Here is a 16138-nt window from a genome sequence, read left to right as displayed (position 1 = left end):
TCTTGCCTTGCAGCCCAGGCTGGCCTCAAGCTTGCAATCCTCCTGCTCTGGACTCCCAAGTGCTGGGATTACAGGCATGTGCTGTCAAGTCTGGCTTGGGCTTACTGTCTTGATGTTTAGGTTGTAAGCCCAGCCTTATGGCTAAGCCATCTCTCTTGCCCTAACAGCCTCTTTTCTTTAAGAATGGTCTTCTGAGTGGCTTAGGACAGAGTAGACCTGACATTTCTGAGGCAGGCTGGCAGTCTGATAAGTGATATTCATCATCTCAGACTCAGGTCTGCATATAAGTGATCACCAACTCTCAGCATAACCACTTACTTACAGAGTCACTGATCTGGGAGTAGCTCACCACCCATAGAGACAATATAGAACTTGCAGGTTGCAATTACCATCAGCAGAGCTGCAATCCTGACTACCTTTCTGAAGGTACAAGGGAGCCTGGCTACCAACCCAATGGGCCTCTGGGGAAGGCCTGCAGCGGTAGCTAACCCATGTCACAGCAAGCCTCCTGTCCTAGGGAACCAGGGAAGAGTCTTACTGAGAAGAGCAAAAGTTGTAGGCATCCAGACCTGGAGGACGTAGACAGGCAAATCCACGGTGAAGTAGGGGTGGAAGGCAGAGGGCTGTGGGCTGAGGGCCAGTGGCAAGCTTCCTTCACCTGAGGGGTCATCCTGGGGAGGCAACCACCAAAAAGACCTTTCACACTCTGGTAATCAGGGTTCAGGGGCTACTGGCCCCTCCATTTCTTACTCTGAGCCTAGCCCAAGGCCCAGAAGATTCAGCTTGGGCCTGGAACCCCATGCTGCCTGGCTCTTCCCCTTCCTCACTATTTCCACAGTCACAAACCTCCTCAGCCCTAATAGCGCCTTCCCTCCTGAACTCCTTGTGGATGCTCCAGGACCTTCTGCATGCCCTGGCCCATTCACCAGCCAATCAGAAGTCTGAGAGCAGAGGGCTCCCTGAGATGAGCAGGCTGCCAGGCCCCCATGATCCAGTCAGGAAAGGAACTGGCTGTGCCTGCTTTTCATGTGCAGGTTCGGCCACGGCTGCCCATACCCCAACACTGAGAGCCTTGTACCACTGAACCCAACTTCCACTGCTTCGAGGACTTTTCTGAGTGTCACCATTTCCATCTCATGACAACAAAACTGAGGCTGGGTGGTAAAGCAACTTGTCTAAGACAATACTAGCTGTCAGAGGACAGGTTAAAGATTCAAACCCAGGTCTCCTTGAACTTAAAGCTGTTATCTCTGCCTGGGTGTCTTTCTCTGAAGAAACAAGCTCTGTGCATACTTTCCTGTAGGCTCCTTTCCTGTGGAGGAACTTCCCTGCAATCTTCCCATGCCTCTAGGCCCTGCAGGTGTCTTCTGCAGGCTGTCCTGTACGCTGTGGCTGTGCTCTTGTGGGACAGGCCTCTAGTTCCCTTCACTGCCCCTACTCTATGGAGCTTTCTATGTCTTGGAAAGTTCCACACTGTTCTACCCCTGGACCAAATCTGGAGGAGGAACATGCTTTCCTGCTTATTTCTATACACAAGCCTGAATCTCAGTTCACTAAGATCTCACTTGGTTCTGTTTCCCTCAAGGACCCCTTCACTGCCTGCCTCCCAGGTCACCCTTTGCCACCTGCCAGCCACCTATCTGAGCTCCACAGGCACTGCACAGCCACCTTGGCCCCACTTCTTTCCCTCACAGGCTTCCCTCGGATGGATCTTGCCTGTTTCTAAGTTCTCTGAAGCAACAGGAATCAGGGTGAGCATTACCCCCAGATGGTCTCTAACACCTGGGAATGCACTGGCCTGCTGAAGAGTCATCTACAGACCCAAGTGACACGCAAGAAGGAGGTGTGACTGGGCCAGACGCCAGCCAGATCCCTCAGTTTCCAACCCCTTGTTCCCATTCCAGCTCCTCAGGGGTGAGCCTGGGAGTGCAGGTGTGTCTATGTGTGTGGATAGGTGGAGGAGGCACTGCTGAGCAATTGCACAGCAGGCTCCCATGGACTGGTTGCCAGCTACAGGTTTGCTGAGCTCCAAAGGTGGGTGTACCTGTTCTTCAGTGGCTCAGAAAAGTGGGAAAGGAAGCAGGAAAAACAAAGAGGCTCCATCACCTTCACACAGAAAGGCTGTACCAACTGGGGAGCAGCACCAGAGGTGGCCAGAGGGCCAAAGGAGAACCTACAGAACAGGGCTGGGGAGGGGTAGGATAGTGTGAGGAGCCAGCAGCTGTGAGGCCTCCAATGGCCAGGCTGGGCAGAGCCAGGCAGACTCCATTTCTCACAAAAAGGCCCCTTGGCAGGGTAGAGGCATGACCGTGTACACCTCCAAGGGAGGTAGGGAAGATAGACCAGGTTGGGGGGGGACTAGACACAGGGTAACACAGTGTCACAAACCTGATACGTCAGTCCTAACAAAGGCAAGGGCTTGCACAGATGCAGTGAGACAGGCTGGGAAGAAGAGAGAGGCTGGGGTTATTAAGATGCTTGGGACAGGACACAGGACTTGGGTAGTTTACTGAGAGGGTGGTGGCCACCCTCCACCATCCTGCCCCCGCAGACCTCAACATCCACATGGCTGATTCCTACCTGCAGTACAGGGATCTGGATACACTGCACCCCAGTCTCTGGAGCGGGTGCTGGCAGACTTCCACTGGGTACTGAGGGGTTCCCACACAAACAACTCTGCTGGCCTGTATGGCCACTGTGAGGAGGACTGACCGTGTCACCTTTCATTTTCCTATGAGCAGACTCCGAGTCTCCTAAAATGAAACAAAAACAGTTTATCTAACACATGCTCCACTGGCTGGGCTCTGGGCCTGATGGAGGACATGCCGTGGGGTAGCATGTGGTTCTTGTTATGCTATACAGCCTCCCTGACCTGAAAAATCCTGCCACAGGAATTTTCATGAGACAAGGTAAAACAAACTACCTAGATACTAACTGGAAAACTTACAAACCCTACTATATATCTGTTTGCCAGATAGCATCCTGACTCAAGGTGCTCGTTCTTTGAGGACTGAGCCTTGCCTCAACTCCCACAGCTTCTGGCAGGTGGGAGATGCAGGACTTCTCACAATAAAGCAGGTGGAGCCGGAGCTGTAGGGCATGGAAGGAAGCAAGTGGCCAGCAGGAGGCTGAGAGATTCCCAAAATCACTCAGACTTTTCTGTCCAGCTTTCTTGTCAAGTCATCGTTCATGAGTTTTATAAGTATGTCCTTTAAGAAAATAGGAGGAGGTTGGGGAGCTGGCTCAATGGGGTAAAGCCCTTACCAAGTAAACCTGAAGACCAGAATTGGGATCCACAGCACCCATGTAAATACTAGGCAGGCATGGTAGCCCACTTGGCACTCAGGAGGCAGAGAAAGGCTATCCCCAGAGCAAGCTGGCTAGCTCAATCAGTGAGTGCCAGGTTCAAGTGAAAGACTGTCTCAATAAATAAGGTAGAGTGTAATGGAGGAAGACATTCAACATCAAGTTCAGGCCTTCATTCTCTCCTTTCTCTCCCTCACTGCCCCCCCCCCCCGGAATGTACACTCACACATATACATATATACACATGCAAAAAAGTATGATGAAGGAGAAAAACATCGTAACACACAAGAACTCTGTGGGTATTAGAAAGCCTCGGATGCACGTAGAGTGCACATTATCTCTGGAAGAGATCAATGGCTTGGCTCAAATCATGGCCCACCAAGAACTCTGGGACATGACCCTGAACAAGTAACTTAGTTCTGGGTCCTGGTATCTTTACCTGTAATGTGGCAGTAACAGTCCCCATCTGAGAAAGGTCTGTCAGAGCAGTGTACACATGTACTCAAGAGCTTAGAGCAGGGCTAGGCTCACAGCACAGGGTGCTTATGGCCTGCATGCCTGGCCTGCCTAGACGCACACATACCTACAGATGGCTAAGCATAGATAACACTGTAAAAATACCACTCAAGGTATTTTATTTTTTATTTTTTTGTGTTTTTGAAGCAGGGTCTCCCTGTAGCCCCGGCTGTCCTGGAACTCACTATGTAGACCAGGCTGGCCTTGAACTCACAGAGATCCACCTGCCTCTGCCTCCCAAGTGCTGGGACTACAGGCGTGCACCACTACGCCCGGCTCAACCATTCAAGGTATTTTTAACTGAAGAATCTGATTTTGTTGAACTTAATAAAAACAAATGACACATGGTACTGAACTTCTGAAAAACTTTCCTTGAAAATTTCTAGACCTGAAGTTAAGGGGAAGGGGCAAACCACAGACAGCTTTGATTCATTTAGGGCTTTAGTACTCAAACACACAGTCAAATTTAACCCACAGCAGTGGCTCTGTCACCAAGACCATCCCTCTAGTTGCAGCAGTTTTGACTACCTGTCCTCTGTGAGGGCTTCTGTAGACCTGCTGGCTTTACTCCTGAGGATCACCAAGACCTTTAGAGGGCTGTATCCTGAGTGTGCTGTGCTCATGTCTGTGGCCTCCACAGAACATACAAACTGGCTGGTGTGACACCCTGGGGCTGAAGGCACAGGGCCTCCCCCTGTATCTCTTGGCCCACTGCCTGCTTTTTCCCAAGGGGCCTGAGAAACCCTTTTTCTAAGTGTACATACTAACCAGGTTGATGGCCAAAGTGAGGCCCCATCCAGGGAGCACAGACTAAGCTCCTCTCCGTGCAGGGAGATATAGCTCCATTGCACTTTGGAACCTTTCCTTTCTGCTTATCTGCTGGGTTCTCTGTTTAGAGTCTCTGACTGCTCTATGCCCAGTTCTCCTTTCTGTTTTCTTTGATCTCAGCAGAGCAGGGCTGGGGCTGATCTAAGGCAAGACAGGCACCGAGGGCCTGCTGAAGTGAAGAGCTTCCTGTCACTTCCTTTTCTTCTTAAACCTGTACCGTTACCCTACTCAGCATGAGAAGTATAGATGAATGCATTCTTACAATGTTAAGTCTTTTATTACCCTGGCATATTTCCCTGAAATAAAAATACAGACATAAATTGAAATTTTATGTTGATATTTTTTAAAGTTGAAGTCTAGGAGTTAAAACTGAGTTATTACTGCAATTACTGTAACACAAACCAAATCAAACAAGATGCCAGGTGTATTATCACCTGCAGGTGAGCCTCATTATTGATGGTAATTAGTACCGTTATTTTTGAGTTAGGGTTTTGTTTATGACTGGGGCTGGTCTGAAACTGGATATGTAGCCCAGGTTGGTCTCAAACTTGTGATCCTCCTGCCTCAGCTTCCTAAGTACTGGGATTACAGGCATGCACCATCATGCATGGCTCAAAACAAAATATATTAAAAACTATGTTAGTTATATAAAAAGCAAAGTTGCATTGAAAATGCATTTAAAAAGAGGGAGAATAACTTTTTTCTTTCTGTGTTTGTTACTTATGGAAAGAGAGATGGCCCACATATATAACCTTGCTAATTAAAAGATTTTTTAAATAAAATACTTATGAGCATTGAATATAATTTCATCACAACTTTCAGTTGCTGAAGCAATGCATTCAGTATGGAGGAAACATTAGCCAGGAAGGTCAAGCATTAAGGCTAGGCTTCAAGGTCAGAACAGTTCTGGGTTCTTATCTTCTGATTAAAAGCTGACTTCATTTTTTAATTTCAAAAAACACACTGAAACATTTCAAAAAATTTTATAAAAACCTCAGTAGAATAAGGTATCATAAGAGGGCAAGGTATCTTTTTAAATTAATTTCAAAAGTAGACAAGACTTTTTGTTTTGTTTTTCTTTTTGGTATTGTCTCCCTGTAGCCCCAGCTGGCCTGGAACTCACTATGTAGAGCAGGCTGGCCTCAAACTCACACATATTCAACTGCCTCTGCCTCTCAAGTGCTGAGACTACAGGTGTACGCCACCATGCCCGGCTAAAAGCAGACAAGATTTAAAGGCTGTTTATTAGTATGTACTGTTTAACTTTGCAACATGAAAACAAAAGGGGTACAGGTGTAGCTCAGTGGGTGAATGCTTATCATGCATGACACAGTGAGTTCAAATCCCAGCATCAGAACTCTAAAACAACTCAAAGTAAGTTCTAGCCAGCTCATTATTTATGTGCAAAAATCCAAGGTCAAACGTGCAGGTCATGTTCCAAGTTCAGGTCATGTTCCTTGTTATCTATGCATCAGATGACGGAGCCTTGCACTCCTTCACTAGAAGTGTCAGCACACAGGATGATTAGTGTCAGTCCCTCTAACTCTGTGAGGCAAAAATATAAAACATACCCTTTCTTACCTGAAAGACCAGGGCATATGCTTCTTAGAGGACTAATTAGTAACTAGACTATGATTCTATTTTTGTTAACATGATGCAGGGGCATTAATTTTATAATGGGTAAGATGGACTATAGCCAGAGCACTTCCTGACCTGATAAGCTAGATTAGTCTTATTAGCACACACTTAACCTGGAAGGAATCATGTTTCTCTCTCATCTGCAAGTTTACTGTGGAACCTCTGGAGTCCTGCAAACAGCAGTGCTCCCTTCAGAAGAATCATCACTGCTCACGTGTACTGCTTTGGCATGGTATGAGTTCTCCACTTAACAAGCCCTGGGATGATTGGTCAACAGCTGACAAGAACTGCTCCTGCTCACAATGATCTCTCTAGAAAGACAGCGTTGTGAAAGTTTGTTACAGTGCAGCTGGTAAAAGGAGGATGAAACTGAAGGCCACCCGCCAGCCAAGACCTCAGCACTGTAGAACCTCTGTGCCCAAGGGCAGGCGAATGACGGCCTTGTGGGAGGTTTTGAGGTTGAGGCTAATCTATAAAGGATGATTTATTGAAAGCACTTTTGGAATTGTGCCTGGGTTTGGTGTTTTAGAGATTGTTACCTTACATGCTATGGTGAGATAACACAGTGAAAGTCTGGCTGAGGAAGATGGCTTTTTTTTTTTTTTTTTTCTGGTGAGGAAAAGGGAAATGGCGATCCTCAAAGGCAGCTAACTGGATGGCATCTTTCTCAGGTGAATCAATTTTAGGAAAGATCACACATGCAAAATGATGGCCAGAAAGTCTTCCTATCAAAGTCTTCTCATAACCTGGGTCCTGGTTGAGTACCACTGGAGAAGTCTTCCAGAAAGAGCAGAATAGGCTAAGCCCATCAAGCCTGTCAGTTAAGTCACACCCCTGGCCATAAAAGTTGTCAGGGTAGACACCCTGCTCCATGCTCCCAACAGTACTCCCTGGCAAGGGCTCAGAACTAACACAGTCCTGAGCTGACTAAGCTATTGTTAGCTAGGGATGCTTAGGGACACACTAAGACAAATGGTCTCCATCCTGCATCCCCAGGGGTCACACATCTCTGTACCCCCACTAGAAACAATGCTGTGGCATGACTATTTAATCAATATACCAATTACAAGAAAAAAAAATCAAAACATCTTTTGTCATGGAAATCCCTCCCCAAAGCAATCAGTGACTGAATTCTGCTACAGAATTTGCTGTCCCTCTCCAAAATGCTAACATGTGGGGGAGAAGTAGAAGTGGGGAGAGGAGAATGATGAAGATTCAGCAGTAGGCAGCCTCCTGGTAAAGGAAATAAGAGCTGAGAAGACCTCTCAGGCGACGGCTAAAGTAAATACCAGGTGGAGATACCAGCCGTGTGTCCTTGAGCTCCCATGAGCCTGCTGGGGACTGATGTGGCAATTCTACAATCACCTCGCTGAGCCAGTAGAGGAAGTCTATGAGGCTAACAGCACAGAGAATGGCTGCCATGGCATGCTGTAACCACACAGGCATCATTATCATGACCTTCCGGCACCTGGGAAGGCTGTACAGCTAAGGCTAGACATCATGGTGTTCCTTCAGCCCTCTCTGCCATACCAGGCTGTCTCCATTGGGAACATTCACCCGAATCAGAGCCCAGCCCAGGATCTGAATGTCCATTTTTCTCATCTCCTAGCAATGTGGGGCTGGAGTCCACACACAATGGATGCCACAGGGTACTGGGGCATAATTCCATAATCCCTGTGTAGTTAGCCCTACACAGCTATTAAAAAACATTCATGATGTTAAAAATAAAACAAAAAAAAATGCATATCCTTAAGAAAAAAAGAGAGTCATGTGGGGCAGATGCTTTACAATGAAACATTCTAAGTGCCCCCCACCGGTGGTGATAGAGTTGCAAGGGAAACAGCCTAAGGAATACTCAGCTATGCTGAATACTCACCCTGCACTAAGTAAAGTGCATGCTCATACCAACCACCCTGTCTTGGACAACAGGGCTGCTGGGCTATTCAGTCAGGTTCCTCAGTCTGCCTGGACCACATCATTACTATGGTCCTTGGTGAACTTAAAATTTGTGGGTGGCTTTTTTTTTTTTTTGTTGCTACTGGAATTTGAAGTTTTTTTGTTTTTTATTTTTTGATCTTTTTGAGGCAGGGTCTATGTAGACCTGGCTGGTCTTGATCTCACAGAGATCTGCCTGCCTCTGCCTCCCAAGTGCTGGGATTAAAGATGTGCGCCATCACACCTGGCTTGGAGTTTAAGATTTTAAAAGAACTGAATGAAATATGCAAATTAACATGTTTCCAGTCAAGAATTTGGTAGGACCTATCCCTGCCTAAGGCCTTATTCATACCCACTAGGCTTGTCCTAGTGACCCTGACATGGACCATTTACCACTGTTACCACCTATTTTTTCATTTTCTTCTTCCAGTTTAACACAAAAGCAATTAGCTGCCTACTGATCTGTCATAGTAGACTACTCATGGTTTGAGCTAGTTCCTACAGGCTTTCCAAACTTGATGACCACATCACTGATAAGTAATCATCACTTCCTGCTTCACTGTTCTCCATAAACCTTCCATGTGCCAAACACTGCTGTACAGATGTCCTTTCCTTATTTTTAAATTTTATTATTTTATGTGTATGCATGTATTTCCTGCATGTAGGTAAGTGCACCCGTGTTGTGCAATGCCCGAGGAGGTCAGAAGAGGCTGTTGGATCCCCTGGGACTGGAGATATGGACAGTTGTTAGCTGCCATGTGGGTGCTCAGATTCGAGCCCAGGTCTTCTGCAAGAACAACCAGTGTTCTTAACTGCTAAGCCATCTCTTCAGCCCTTCTTTCCTTATTTTAAGGGGACTGCCTTCCTAGCTCTTCAATGAGAATGGTGTCAGTTACTATCATCAGGGAAATCTTTCGGGTTCTCAGTTGATAATACTTGTGATGTTTTTAAAATCAGCCACAGACTGCTACCTTGTTTGACATCTGCAGACACCATGGTTCTCTGGTCTTTGACATGGTTAATCATACTGACAAGCTGCCTAACCAACCAGGAGTCCCTTGAATTCTGGGTGAGCCTTACCCATGCACAGTCCACATGCTGGGATCTCTCTCAGGGTCTCCATGTACACTTCACCAATGGGAGGGCAGAGACAGCACATGGCTGGCAGATTCAGGGAGTGTTCCAGGGCCAGTTTGCCCTGGGTTGAAGTCCTGGTCTTAAACCTCACTAGCTATTACTGCTCCAAGATCCTCATCCAGAAGAGATTAATAGTACCTATACCTGCAAGAGTTGTAGGGAGGCTTAATAATAGACACAGGGGCTTAGAAGCAAGCCAGGTACACAGAAGGCCTTAAATATGATACCTGTGTCAGGCTTTCATATTAGGGGTATGTTAGCTTTGTGCACCAAATTTATCTGTTTGAAACACGCTCAAGAGCTAGTGATTGGGACATGTTTTATTACATATTCAGCAAGTATTCTCTACATCTTCATAATGTGGCAGGCTCTGTACAATGGTGACCTTTCCCATGGATGGCTGGATTGCAAACCTATAATCAAAATGCCATGGTAAACTGGGCATGGTGGCATAAGCCTTTATTCCAGCATTCAGGAGGCAGAGGCTGGCAGGTCTTTGTGGGGTTGAAGCCAGCCTGGTCTACATAACAAGTTCCAGCCAGCCAAGCCTCCACAGTAAGACCCTTTCTCAAAAAACAAATAAAATACAGTGGTATGCTGGCATGGTGCTTCATGCCTTTAATCCTAGCACTTGGGAGACAAGGCAAGATTGAGTTTGAGGTCAGTCTGGGCTACATGATGAGAGCCCTTCCTCAGTGCAACCTCTACCCCTACGCCCACCACCAAGGGGGTGCTGACACCCCCTACCCCCACCACCCAAGAGAGGTGAGACAAAGACAGCTGGGGAATGCATCAGGGTCACTCTGGGCGTTCTAGGCAGACACTTGTGCAAGCAGATGAAGTGACCAGGGGAGGATGGCATCACAAGAGTCTGGAAGAGGGACAGTGCACAGCAGAGACCACAGAGACAGCTCCTGCCAAACACTCCCACCACAGCAGCAGGCAGCCTGGTCCCAACCCACCCGAGCCTCATATCTTTGGAGCTCAGGACCTGGCTCGGCTCTAAGTGCTGTGAAGTCTTCAAGGTCATGAAGGCCAAAGGTCATGACTGCACAGCCAGGCACAGCAGGCCTTACCATTCATATCCAAGGCTGAGAAGGAACTGCCAGGGCTGGTGAGATGGGGTCACTGCACAGAGCTCACAAACCTCGTAGTGGTATGATCAGCATGATGTGACCCAGAGCTCCCAGAGGGCAGCTGAGGCTGAGGCTTGGGCTAGAGGTCAGAGACTGTTGTACCACATACCTAGAACCCTGGCAGATTTCTCTTTATTTTGCTCTAACACAATGTTAAATGAGTGTGAAGTGGCTGTGAACAAAATATACATTTAAACTGACCCTTGCATCTTTTAGTCTGCTTGACTGTTTTACAAAGAATCTCGCTGAAACCTCATATCCATCCTAGGAAGCCAGGCTGCTACCTTTCCCCATCATACAAAAGGGGATTTGAAGTGAGTCACCAGACAGTGCACCCCCATCACCCGGCCTATGGACCTGTGCTCAGTCAGCAGTGGTGCCCCTGGGCTCTATGAATCATCTCCCTGTTAATATGTGTCATAAAGACAATGCTGTTTTTCAGCTAAAGAGGCTGGGACCTTGCTACTGAGTGCTACTTCCATCCCTAGCAACCAACAGCAAGGAGAGGGGACCAGCCAGAGGGGACCTGAAACAAGTGGTCCTTCAGAGGACAGGTGTCTGCCATGTGGACAATGGAACTGGGGGCACATTCTGGTCCCAACAAGGAGACAGCCTTAGAAATGGGCTGGAGAGATGGCTCAGCAGTTAAGAGCACTGGCTGCTCTTGCAGACAACCTGGGTTCGGGTCCTAGTACCCATGCAGAGGCCAACAACCATCTTTTACTCTAGTTCCAGGGGATAAGATGCCCTCTTCCAGATCCATGGGCACTAGGCACACGTATGGTGCGCTTATATACATGTAGGCAAAACACATGTAACATAAATAATAAATCCTAAAAAAATGTGAATAGAAACAAAAGTAACAGAAACTTGGGCACAAGTCCATGGGGTTGATGGAGAGCTCTCTCTTTTGTCCAGAGGCAGAAGAGACCCTGACTGTGGGCTCACCTCCACCACTGTGAGTTCAATGCTACCACTAACATTCCTCCTCAAGACATCTTCCTCACTATGCCAGCCCTCAAAGCCAAAGTTGTACTCCAGAGACTGAAAGACATGGGCCCAGAACAACAGCCAGGGCCTGTCCAAGAGCCTTCACAGCCAGGTTCCTACAGAGAGGAGTCATTCAACAGCTCCTGGAAGACCACTGCCAGAGCTCTGCCATCCTTGGACACACGGAGTTGGGGCTATGGGACCACTGGAGCAGACACCCCCTGGGGCTAATGGATAGACCTCCTGGTGACCTGAGAGCCACCTCCATCACAGGCCTATCTGCAGGTGTATGCATGGGACCTACACAATGTCAAAGCCCCCATAGCTCAATGATGTCCCCATGCCAACCCACCTGTAGCTTCCTACTTAAATTCCAGCTACAGAGAAATTATGTGAATGTCATTAAATTCTATTCTAGAAAGAGAAGTGGCAACTGTGTGATTCCTGGGCTGACAGCTCCCACCTTCTCTCCCCTCCTCCTTCAAGGACCCCCTCTAGGTTCATCATGGCACCATGCAACACATGTGCCCAAAGACTTTTGTTTGAAAGTGAAATAATTACCATAAAGATCAGATTACTGACAATTCAAAGCTCAATATAGTCCAGCAACTCATTAAACATTTCAGCCACATGCACACAACACAGCTATGTAGCCCTCTGCCCAAAAGCCAGAGTTTCGCTGAGCCCAGGACACTCCAGTTTCCAAGCCACAGGGGCACATAGGTGTGGGAGACACACATACACCCTGGCTCCTTCCCTTCTGCCTAAGATGGAAGAGATCACACATTGTGGTGTATAAGTGACACCAGAGAGCCTAGGGACAAGGGTAGGGAATTCTTATGAGCCATCCAGGAGGAACAGATACTCTATTGATATTTTAATGGTAGATTTAATTTTTTTTTTTTTTGGTCTTTTTGAAGCAGGGTCTCCCTGTAAGCCCCAGCTGTCCTGGAACTTACTATGTAGACCAGGCTGGCCTTGAACTCACAGAGATCCGCCTGCCTCTGCCTCCCAAGTGCTGGGACTAGAGTCGTGCGCCACCATGCCCAGTTAATATTAATTTTTAATATTAAATTTAATATTGAATTTGTATTCTCAAATTCAAAAAGGAGTGACTATAGTAAAATACTCACAATCTGAACCCCCAGATTACCCATGCAGTATATCCTACCTTCTGCTTCTATGTAAATACAGACACAAATGTGTCTATCCACATACCAGCTTTTCTTACAGACTTAGCAAAAACACGCACAAAGCGTGCAGCTTTATTGATGACCGTTGAGTTACAAACATTTCATTATAAACAGTTCTGCATAGAACAGCAGCTGCCTGGGTATTTCCATAAGCTAAACGAAGGTGAAGCTCCAAGAATAATTATTACATGGTTTGGTTTTTCTCTTGGAACATCACCAGATGACCCTGCAGACACACCAGGCTGTCTTGAGGAGGACCTCTCCAGGTACCTGTGCAGGCTTGGGACTTCAGCCTGCCTGTCAGCAGTCTTGTGTGAGCACTTGTTTGTCCTAAGAACATTGCCATCAGATTGAGACAGGGCATACTCACAAAGCCTCTGCTCCTTAGCATCTTGCTGACCACTGTTCCTTGGCACATGTGTAAGACAGACTGCTGGCCAGTCTGCTTAGGTGATGCTGAGAAACTGGCAACTGCAAAAAGGGGTGCTAATAATCTATCTTCTAGGGGTGATTGTGGGGATGGAATTGAGTTCATTTGCTACAGCACATAGAGCAGAACACAGCAGTACTGGCTATTGTTAGTTTTTCAGAAACCTTACACCTCTTACCTCCACTTTGTAGCTGGTATGGGCCTCTCACTTTCCCCAGAGCAGCATTCAATAGTCAGAAAAGCCAGAGGAGCCTCTGCCACATGTAAGGATGGACCCAGATCTAGGTCTGTTTCTCAATGTGCTGCACTCTGGTTTGCTGGCTCTGCCCATCGGCACCAGCACCTTTACCCAACTAGGCTGTTGTGGTAGCCACGTGAGTAGCCTCATCTCTACAGTGCAGTCTGCAGGCCATTTATTTCCTACTTGCTTGGGATTCTTACCTGTGGGTTCTGTCCTGAAGTCTTGGACTTTCAAGTGAAACAGTGTCATCACTCCGTGTCAGGCCTGTAACAGACTTCCTCATATCCAGTTCTGTGGGCTCTGTACCTGAGACAGGTTCAGAATCCTTCCCACTGTTTGGCCACCACAAGCCCTGGCCACTCTCGGTTCAGCTGGATGACCATAAAAATACCTATCTGCTCTCCCTGTGTCCTCCCATGCATGCCACCTGCTAGTCTGTCCTCAAAAGAGCAGGTGGGATAGCCTTTTAAAATAGCATGTTCCGGGCTGGAGAGAAGGTTCAGCGGTTAAGAGCACTGGCTGCTCTTACAGAGGACCTGGGTTCAAATCTCAGCACCTACATGGTGGCTAACAACCATCTATAACTCCAGTTTTAGGGGATCTGACACCCTCTTCTGACCTCCATGGGCACTGCATGACATGGGTGCACTTACATACATGAAGGCTTAACATTCATATACATTTAAAAAAAAATGGCAGTATGTTCCTTTTCTAATGACACCCTGTTTTCCCCTCCCAGTGAAGGCCAGAGGTGTGACAATGATTTATAAGGCCTAAATAGCTAGGCAGCCTAAGCGCTCCCTCAGCCTAGTTATACTCCAGCAAGGTCAGCCTGGCTTCTCTTTGGACAGATCAGGCTCACTGCAGCCTCAGGTACTTCCTGGATGGTGTGCTACCTTGGCCAAGGAAGTGGGTTCCCTTGGCTCCATCCCTGTGGCCCCCTTATCTCCACATATTATCTTTCCAAAGGTCTCATCTCCTCTATTTTAAACTGCAGCCTTTCCCGGGCCCCTTCCTGGTTCTGTTGTCCTGAAATTTATCATTTGATTTACTCAGTCTTTGCTTATCAGACACTTCCACCCTACAGTAATAGGCTGGGTGACTGCTGCTCACCTTTTCCTGATATAGGGGAGGGAAAAGGCCACCCCACCAGGGAGCGGTCCAACTCTGCCTCAGCTTCTGCTATCTTCTGTTTAGTTCCTGGTGGAATTTCCTCTTGCAGAGCTGCTGGGAATGAGATGCCCTGCCCCTGTGTTTCCTCACCACCCATTGCTACCATATAGGAAACTCCAGAATGACAGACATTTATATATCTCCTAAGTTTTACTAAAATTTTCACTTGAATCTCTTGGGATTTCTAATCAAGAGTCAAGTCATCTATAAATTATCATCTGTCACCTCCTTATGTTTGGCCCCTAGTTCTATCTCTTGGTTTATTTCCACGGCAAAACCCTGTAAGAACAAATACCTAGGTAACAAGGTGCCTGCATCTGCCAAGGGACACGTGTAGAACACCTTTGGAGTTCACCACTAAGTATGCCGGCTGTTGGCTTGAGTTACAGAACCAATCTTTCTTTTTCTTTCTCTCTTTTTCTTTCTTTCTTTCTTTCTTTCTTTCTTTCTTTCTTTCTTTCTCTCTCTCTCTCTCTCTCTCTCTCTCTTTCTTTCTTTCTTTCTTTCTTTCTTTCTTTCTTTCTTTCTTTCTTTTTATTTTGAGTATCTTGTGTAGCCAGGCTGGCCTTGAACTCACTATGCATCTGAGGATGACTTTGAACTTCTGCCTCCATCTCCCAAGTGCTGGGGTTACAGGAGTGTGAGGCTCTATGCCTAGCAGAATCTTTATTACATTTCTGCTTCCATCAGTGATAGTTATTAATTTAAAAAAATCCAATTTGTTGAGGTCTAGAGATATGCCTCAGTAGGTAAGACACTTGCTGCACAGCACAAGTACCTGAGTTTAGGTCCCCAGAACCTATGTAAAAATAGCTGGGCAATGGCTTAGTGTGCCTGCAACCCCAGCATGGAGGTGGAGGAGGGTAATGGAGACAAGAGGATTGCTGGGGCTGGCTAGCAGACAGCCTTGCCAGAAAACAGAGGGGATCCAGTTAAGTGAGAGACCCTGTCTCAAAGAAATAAGACAGTGATTAGCATAGGACATCTGATGTCCCCTCCTCCTGCCTCTATGCACGCACGCGCACACACACACACACACACACACACACACACACACACACACACGCACGTACATACGCGCGCATGCGCGCGCGCACACCCCCCCCCAATTGCAAAAATAGTAAAGTTCTTCATTGACCAATGACAACGCTAAATCCATTAACAGACTTCCTAACATTAGGTCATCTCCAAGCCCTATTTGGTCAGAATATATTACACATATTACAACATGCTAAGGGTGTTCTAGTCAGAAGATCTTATCTATTTTCATAAGCCACCATGCCAGCTCTTTTTTTCAGGGAGCTTCCATCGCCACACTGCTTGGTGACAGCAGTTACTCTCCATCTCCCATGTAGGAGAAGAATATGTGTAAGCTTTCTGTTTTTTTCTTGGTTCAAGTGCCTCAACAAAACTGGAAAAGAACAGCTTGGAGGTAAATGCACTTAAAAATGTTTTGTTCCATTCACTGGAGGAAAGACAGCAAATGGTGCTGGAAAAACTGGATCTCCACCTGTAGAAGAATGAAACTAAACCCTTATCTTTCACTCTGCACAAAAGTCAATTCCAAATGGATCAAAGACCTCAATTCAAAGCCTGAAACTACTGAAAATGTTAG

General features: G+C 46.9%; 1 protein-coding gene across 5 annotated transcripts in view; it reads right to left on the bottom strand.

The window, feature by feature from the left end:
- The window catches only part of Zxdc (ZXD family zinc finger C), a 40245-nt gene that overhangs the window by 2113 nt on the left and 21994 nt on the right, over positions 1–16138 (bottom strand). Inside the window, exons 8-10 of one of the 5 annotated variants that reach the window (XM_029561335.1) lie at positions 2581–2753; positions 2389–2442; positions 539–671 (exon numbers count right to left, since the gene is read on the bottom strand). In XM_029561335.1, the coding sequence (XP_029417195.1) occupies positions 539–671; positions 2389–2442; positions 2581–2753 (360 nt within the window). Of the gene's footprint in view, positions 1–538; positions 672–2388; positions 2443–2580; positions 2754–16138 lie in introns of those variants that run through there. The other 4 variants (XM_008828582.3, XM_029561336.1, XM_008828583.3 and 1 more) reach the window with 4 other exon arrangements.

Source organism: Nannospalax galili, unplaced genomic scaffold, assembly GCF_000622305.1.
Source record: "Nannospalax galili isolate Female #2095 unplaced genomic scaffold, S.galili_v1.0 scaffold332, whole genome shotgun sequence".
Lineage (NCBI taxonomy): Eukaryota > Metazoa > Chordata > Mammalia > Rodentia > Spalacidae > Nannospalax > Nannospalax galili.
Note: the sequence above shows the minus strand (reverse complement) of the source record. Positions and strands in the feature narration are given on the sequence as shown.